Here is an 8,770-nt window from a genome sequence, read left to right as displayed (position 1 = left end):
CCAACTGGACAATATTACCAGTATTCTCCCTCCACCAACTGGACAATATTACCAGTATTCTCCCTTCATCAACTGGACAATATTACCAGTATTCTCCCTCCATTAACTGGACAATATTACCAGTATTCTCCCTCCATTAACTGGACAATATTACCAGTATTCTCCCTTCATCAACTGGACAATATTACCAGTATTCCCCCTCCATCAACTGGACAATATTACCAGTATTCTCCCTCCACCAACTGGACAATATTACCAGTATTCTCCCTTCATCAACTGGACAATATTACCAGTATTCTCCCTCCATTAACTGGACAATATTACCAGTATTCTCCCTCCATTAACTGGACAATATTACCAGTATTCTCCCTTCATCAACTGGACAATATTACCAGTATTCTCCCTCCATCAACTGGACAATATTACCAGTATTCTCCCTCCACCAACTGGACAATATTACCAGTATTCTCCCTTCATCAACTGGACAATATTACCAGTATTCTCCCTCCACCAACTGGACAATATTACCAGTATTCTCCCTTCATCAACTGGACAATATTACCAGTATTCTCCCTCCATTAACTGGACAATATTACTAGTATTCTCCCTCCATCAACTGGACAATATTACCAGTATTCTCTCTCCATTAACTGGACAATATTATCAGTATTCTCCCTCCATCAACTGGACAATATTACCAGTATTCTCTCTCCATCAACTGGACAATATTACCAGTATTCTCTCTCCATCAACTGGACAATATTACCAGCATTCTCCCTCCATCAACTGGACAATATTACCAGTATTCTCCCTCCATCAACTGGACAATATTACCAGTATTCTCCCTCCATCAACTGGACAATATTACCAGTATTCTCCCTCCATCAACTGGACAATATTACCAGTATTCTCTCTCCATCAACTGGACAATATTACCAGTATTCTCCCTCCATCAACTGGACAATATTACCAGTATTCTCTCTCCATCAACTGGACAATATTACCAGTATTCTCCCTCCATCAACTGGACAATATTACCAGTATTCTCCCTCCATCAACTGGACAATATTACCAGTATTCTCCCTCCGTCAACTGGACAATATCACCAGTATTCTCCCTCCATTAACTGGAAAATATTACCAGTATTCTCCCTCCGTCAACTGGACAATATTACCAGTATTCTCCCTCCATTAACTGGAAAATATTACCAGTATTCTCCCTCCATCAACTGGACAATATTACCAGTATTCTCCCTCCATCACCTGGACAATATTACCAGTATTCTCCCTCCATCAACTGGACAATATTACCAGTATTCTCCCTCCATCAACTGGACAATATTACCAGTATTCTCCCTCCGTCAACTGGACAATATCACCAGTATTCTCCCTCCATTAACTGGACAATATTACCAGTATTCTCCCTCCATCAACTGGACAATATTACCAGTATTCTCTCTCCATCAACTTGACAATATTACCAGTATTCTCCCTCCATCAACTGGACAATATTACCAGTATTCCCCCTCCATCAACTGGACAATATTACCAGTATTCTCCCTCCATCAACTGGACAATATTACCAGTATTCCCCCTCCATCAACTGGACAATATTACCAGTATTCTCCCTCCATCAACTGGACAATATTACCAGTATTCCCCCTCCATCAACTGGACAATATTACCAGTATTCTCTCTCCATCAACTGGGCAATATTATCAGTATTCTCCCTCCATCAACTGGACAATATTACCAGTATTCTCCCTCCATCAACTGGACAATATTACCAGTATTCCCCCTCCAAACAACTGGACAATATTACCAGTATTCTCCCTCCATCAACTGGACAATATTACCAGTATTCCCCCTCCATCAACTGGACAATATCACCAGTATTCTCCCTCCATCAACTGGACAATATCACCAGTATTCTCCCTCCATCAACTGGACAATATCACCAGTATTCCCCCTCCATCAACTGGACAATATCACCAGTATTCCCCCTCCATCAACTGGACAATATCACCAGTATTCCCCCTCCATCAACTGGACAATATCACCAGTATTCTCCCTCCATCAACTGGACAATATTACCAGTATTCTCTCTCCATCAACTGGACAATATTACCAGTATTCTCCCTCCATCAACTGGACAATATTACCAGTATTCTCCCTCCATCAACTGGACAATATTACCAGTATTCCCCCTCCATCAACTGGACAATATTACCAGTATTCTCCCTCCATCAACTGGACAATATTACCAGTATTCTCCCTCCATCAACTGGACAATATTACCAGTATTCTCCCTCCATCAACTGGACAATATTACCAGTATTCCCCCTCCATCAACTGGACAATATTACCAGTATTCTCCCTCCATCAACTGGACAATATTACCAGTATTCTCCCTCCATCAACTGGACAATATTACCAGTATTCCCCCTCCATCAACTGGACAATATTACCAGTATTCTCCCTCCATCAACTGGACAATATTACCAGTATTCCCCCTCCATCAACTGGACAATATTACCAGTATTCCCCCTCCATCAACTGGACAATATTACCAGTATTCCCCCTCCATCAACTGGACAATATTACCAGTATTCCCCCTCCATCAACTGGACAATATTACCAGTATTCCCCCTCCATCAACTGGACAATATCACCAGTATTCCCCCTCCATCAACTGGACAATATCACCTTCCCTTCCAACATGTCAGCTCTGCATCTCTCAGTAATGCTATTTCCGTGTCGAAAAATTAAAAGTGAACTCTGTGTGTCACTTTATCAACCACAACAAACCGAGATGTTGAAGGAACTTGACAAAAAATATTACAAACTAGCCAGTTCATAGATTTTGTTAATGGTGAATATAGATAATTTTCTACGGTAGTTTTGGAGCAATACCATATTCTCGATCTGTCCGACTAAATCATGCTGTGTACGATCTTTCCAGTGAGCAATATTATTGGCCAATTTGGTCAATTTAAGTAGTATTTAATATTAAGTTAAATCTGACACATTTATTTATGCTCAGATCAATTTCCACTAATTTTTGACAAAAAAAAATTCATTTTGCTAATTCGGCAAAGTAAATCCTTGGTAAACAGGCTAAACTGCACAATTCAGCTTATCGCCAATGCCGCTTTAATTATTAATAAATATAAATCCATATTGTATGTCCTTTCCTCTTTTTAAAGTCTTCCTGGCCCAAACTGTTTGAAATTTTCTTTTCACTTTTTTTTCAGAAAAAGTGAAATGTTTGGTAAGAAGAAAAAGGTGTCCAAGATGGACGCCGATAAAGGTGATACAGACAAAGGCAAGAACGATGCTGAAGCTGGTTCCTCGGGCGCTACTAACACTCGGGATCAACTGGGAAAACTGCTGAGGGATCACCGAGGATATCTATATGATTTAGACGACGAGGATCTTTTAGCCAGCGATCCAAGGGACCTTCAGGACACCAAGATGGATTCAGATGAATCTTTTTACAGGAAGAGACGAAACCTTGAGTTCTCCATGATGATGATGGGTCGATACTATGATCCCTTCCAGGGGCATAGAATGTGGGGCAAGCACTATAGACATGGTGAAGAGTTAGATGAGCATACTTTGCAGCAGCTGAGATGGGCACCACCAGTCATGGTGGAACCTGAGGCATTTGAGGACGAGAAACTGCTGGGTATTGAGGACCACGGGGATGTGGTCACTGATGCTGCACTTTACATCCTCAAGGAGAAGGTCAGTAAATTGCTATGATGGTCAATAATATTTGACCTAGTCTCTTTATTTTCCTGGGTCCTTTGTCTTCTATACATTTTCCATTCTCTAGCACATTTAGTTTTTGCCTCCCTACACCTTTGGATAAACCAAGGACTTGTTCTGGTCTTTACATTAATGAGGGAGTCTTAATGCCAGTGAAGGGATTTTTGGGCGAAGGAATTGGAGATAATCTCCCTTTCCCTGGATCAAATCTAATTATCTTCCATACCTCAGGTACCTTGTGATCCCATAAGGGTTGTATGATCGTGGTATCATGGGTTGATCATTTTGCCATAATTAGAGCAATATGTAGTACCTGTGTTATTGAAAAAAAATTTTTTAGCATATTTTAATCAGTAATACTTATAGGCACTAATGTAATTTAATCATTACTGTCTCTTATATCCAGAAAGATGGTGAAGTGAAGATCCATTCGATGCTACAAATGCCATCTAACATTCCGGAATTGTTGGAAGGTACAAACAAGGACTACTACGAGACTAACACATTTAACATACTTATGGCAGATGTTTCTTGCTCAATGTACTGCTATTGGAAACCTTTAGTGAATAGCTGGAACGAGCATATAGCCCCTTGTTTGGTCGGACGCACAAATCTGTATACATTTGGTAGCAAGGTTACATTCAAGAGGTCGGGGACGATATTAGAATTTAGGGACATGGATGGCAGTAGCACCGACTTAACTGGCTCGCTACAGACTATTGTAGACGAGGTTTACAAGTGCAAGGAGAGGTATGTCAATGTTTTTCTTGTGACAGATGGGCATCATAACTCCACTGAGGTTAAACCAACCAAAGTTATTTACCAAATGAATGCTGCAAAGGGTAAAACATGTGATGTGTTTGTGTTAGGTGCAGGCACTGACTTTCCTGTGCAATACAGCATCAACATTAGATCACGCTTGCATAATGGCAGAGCAAATCTTCCCTCTCTTTTCTGGGCCAAAAGTGAAGACGATGTGCCAGAACAGATCAAACAGATTGCCAGTATAATATCTGAGAGGTCTTCAAGGTGCATAGAGCTATCACTACCTGGGTATTATCTGCCAGATGGGGTACAAAAGAACTTCTTCCACCTGAGAGAATGGGTATATTTTCCCTCTGGGCCAGAAGCACTACAACGACTAGCACTCAAATTTGGCAGACATATTTGTCACATCTCACTGGAACCTCGGGAGATGCGCCTGTCGATTCTGAACGATGTGTTTCGTCAGTGGAACTCTGTTATCATCCAGAATCAAAACAAGAAAGAGAGAGTTCCTCTAGGTGTGCTACCCTTCATGGAGTGTCTCTTTAACACACAAATAGATGCAATGAAAGATTTAAAATCAGGAACAGTCAAGGAGCGTCTTTCGCGCAAGGAGTTCAAAATGTATGAAACAGACTTCAGAACACTGTTCAATAAGATTAGGGATATACTAACAACTTTTAAATACAAAAATGAATTAGAGCTGGCAGAAAATATTCTGAGCACAACAGTTGGAGGTGGAAAATATGAGGTGAAAGCTTTGCAGTTGAAAGGTCACACAGACGAGGATTTTGCAAAGGATTATGAAGATTTTTTGAAGATTTACGAGGAACACAAGCCCAGAATTCTGACGATTAACAATACTACTGAAGATTGTTGCAGATTTACTCACTCATCCACTGTGTCTGACCTCCAGGACCCAGACTTTTCCACTATGATGAGTCGTAGCAAGTATGAATTCCTTAAGGATTTCACTATTTCTGGCATACCAGTGTATGCTCCAAGTAAGGACACTGTAATTATTAATCCCTGGTCATTTAGTGTTCGGTCACTGCTGGATGAGCCATACACGGTCATGAGCCAGGTGGCACTTGAATCCATAGCTGACCAGAATCCTCCAGATACGAGCCAGGAAATGCAAGTGAAGCAAGATGACATTTTGACTCGATGTAACGCCATTATCCCTGTCTTCTCTCCCACTGCCGCTAAAATTATGCAACCAGTAGTTAATACTAGGCTTTATTCAGTGTGCGCGACTTATGCCATATTGAAAAACCCACACATTATAGATTTTAACATACACATGGCAGCTTTGGGTGTAACATGGGTAAGGATACTTTACGAGTACCCAACCATACCCAGACCTGAATTTGTGCGTCGCCGCATTGAGAGTATCGAAGCGACGGCAGCCTTGTACCTCGGTCGATCAAGCTACACAAAATACTGGCAATTGCTCAAGAGTGATGCTGCTCAGGCACTTATGACTGAGAGCACAATAAAGGTGGATAATAAAACACTTAAATGTGAGACGCTTATTAAGCCTATGTTTGTGCTTCATATGTATCAGAGAAGTGAGAACCATGAAGATGCTGGTGTTGTGGCCAACATAATGAGAATGATCCTCTTGGAGTACATCGGTCGCTGCCTCTCTCATTATAAGAAGAATGATAGACAGGCTACTCCATTCACAGACTTCTTTGCCTACACACTTGCTGATCAAAAGCTCAAGAGAGAATGGGTCCAGAATTACATTGTTGAAGCCAAAGAAAAAATAACGGGATGTGAATCCTACCTTTTAGAGAATTTTTACACACTAGAACTGGCTCGGAAAGCGGCCAAAAAATCTGCAATAGAAGAGATAAAAAATCTGAAAAAAGAGTTGACAGCACTGATTCCCATAGTGGTGGAAATGAAGGAGGTGGAGAGGCTGCGCAACCCATCTTTAGCTGGAGATTTATCGTGGTTCACCCTGAAGACCTTCGCCAGAGAGGTTGGATTAAAACAAGAGGTTATTGATGATTTGTTTAGTGAACGAAGTGTGTTTGTGTTCACTGCTCATGCACTGCGGAATAGGTCTTCTAGAGAGCGACTGTCTACCCCAATGGGAGACTATGATGAAAATTATGCTCTAGTAACAAAGAGTGTGCAAGAGGAGAATTATCGGATTATCGCCAAGGAACTTATTGGTAAAATAATAAATCAGCTGGAAGATGTCTGGTTAATAGCACATGGTGATGCCCACGGAGAAGTGGTACAGCCGATGACGAGGCAGTTGATCCTGGCAGAGGCTCAGAAACGAGCAGTTGATGTCACAGATGACACCTTCGATAAGGTCTACAAGAAATACCGTCCTGATGTTGGTCTGTTGAGTAACGCCTGTCAGTGTCGAGCTTGTCCATACTTCCTGATACCCAACAAGCGTTATAACCAACACTCGTCCGTAGAACGTCGTCAGACTTCGATGTTCCCCCATGGCTTACACCGTGCTGCATACAACCACAGAGAAAGTGACCTACCCACTCTTATCTCGTCTCTCGAGTCCGGATCTTTCAAAACACCTGTACCACGTCAAGCTGTTGAACCTTTCACAGAGGACTTAGAGAACTTGCAAAGATTGTATCATGAGGAGAATTCAACAGGACCTTAGACATTCTTTGCTTATTGTTTGTGAATAACTATATTTAACAGAGTGCTGAACTAAAAGGGATATTGGCACCGTATTTTTTTTTCGTCTGATTTTATCCATATTTTCTCTTACATTCTTACTATGTTACATTATAATATATATATATACGCGCCCAATGTTTCCACCCTCGCCGGGAATCGAACCCAGACACTGAATAAAATAAAAAGAGAAAAGATGGGGTGGGAAAGAGGTCAAGAAGACCCAGATGATGTAATATATTAGTGTAGGTAAAACAAATGAAGGAGTATCTGCAGAGAGAACAGGTCATTAACATGATCCTATGTGACATGTCAAGATATCTTATTAATGAAAATAAGATACCAGATATACTAAGCAAATTTCCTAAATTTGCTTGTAACAGGTAAGTGAACTATAGATGTAAATCCAAATGTACACCTGTTAAGATTTTTGAGGCCTAGTTTCTAGGCCTAGTTCCTAGGCCTTTTGTGTATCCATATGCTCTTGCGCTACCGTCCACAGGATGGATATGGGGTGCACAATAAACTAGCCACTTCGGTGGCAAAATCTAATGTTCAAATCGTTTGTGTTGTACACTAACGGCCACCTTCAAGCCTGGCCACATTGTAGACCTGGAGAGTGTACAAAGAACTTTCACGGCACACATAAGTGTGATAAGGCACCTAAACTACTGGGAACAGTTGAAGGTCCTTGATCTGTATTCCCTGGAACGCAGGCGAGAGAGATACATGATAATATACACTTGGAAGGTCCTGGAGGGATTGGTACCAAACCTTCACACGAAAATCACTCCCTATGAAAGCAGAAGACTCAGCAGGAGATGCAACATTCCCCCGATGAAAAGCAGAGGTGCCACGAGTACACTGAGAGACAACACAATAAGTGTCTGGGGCCTATGACTGTTCAACTGCCTCCCAGCATACATAAGAGGGATTACCAATAGACCCCTGGCTCTCTTCAAGACCCCTGGCTGTCTTCAAGACCCCTGGCTCTCTTCAAGACCCCTGGCTGTCTTCAAGACCCCTGGTTGTCTTCAAGACCCCTGGCTGTCTTCAAGACCCCTGGCTCTCTTCAAGACCCCTGGCTGTCTTCAAGACCCCTGGCTGTCTTCAAGACCCCTGGCTCTCTTCAAGACCCCTGGCTGTCAAGACCCCTGGTTGTCTTCAAGACCCCTGGCTGTCTTCAAGACCCCTGGCTCTCTTCAAGACCCCTGGCTGTCTTCAAGACCCCTGGTTGTCTTCAAGACCCCTGGCTGTCTTCAAGACCCCTGGCTGTCTTCAAGACCCCTGGCTGTCTTCAAGACCCCTGGCTGTCTTCAAGACCCCTGGCTGTCTTCATTGATACTGGTTTAAACCCCTCCAGATAGGTTCATTGATGCTGGTTTTAAACCTCTCCAGACAGGTTCATTGATGTTGGTTTAAACTCCCTCCAGACAGGTTCATTGATGCTGGTTTTAAACCACTCCAGACAGGTTCATTGATGCTGGTTTTAAACCCCTCCAGACAGGTTCATTGATGTTGGTTTAAACTCCCTCCAGACAGGTTCAATGATGCTGGTTTAAACTCCCTCC

At 42.1% G+C, this 8,770-nt stretch overlaps 1 protein-coding gene across 1 annotated transcript; it reads left to right on the top strand.

Moving 5' to 3' along the window:
* The first annotated feature begins 3,227 nt into the window (after positions 1-3,227).
* Positions 3,228-7,751, top strand: LOC128702500 (uncharacterized). The gene is made up of 2 exons (XM_070105265.1): positions 3,228-3,746; positions 4,177-7,751. Exons 1-2 carry the CDS (start codon positions 3,264-3,266, stop codon positions 7,180-7,182), a joined length of 3,489 nt encoding a protein of 1,162 aa, XP_069961366.1. The 5' UTR covers positions 3,228-3,263; the 3' UTR covers positions 7,183-7,751.
* The last annotated feature ends 1,019 nt before the right edge of the window (positions 7,752-8,770 follow it).

This window comes from Cherax quadricarinatus, chromosome 98, assembly GCF_038502225.1.
Source record: "Cherax quadricarinatus isolate ZL_2023a chromosome 98, ASM3850222v1, whole genome shotgun sequence".
NCBI classification, from domain to species: Eukaryota; Metazoa; Arthropoda; class Malacostraca; order Decapoda; family Parastacidae; genus Cherax; species Cherax quadricarinatus.
The sequence above is the reverse complement of the archived record's forward strand: the minus strand, read 5'-3'. Positions and strand labels throughout refer to the sequence as shown.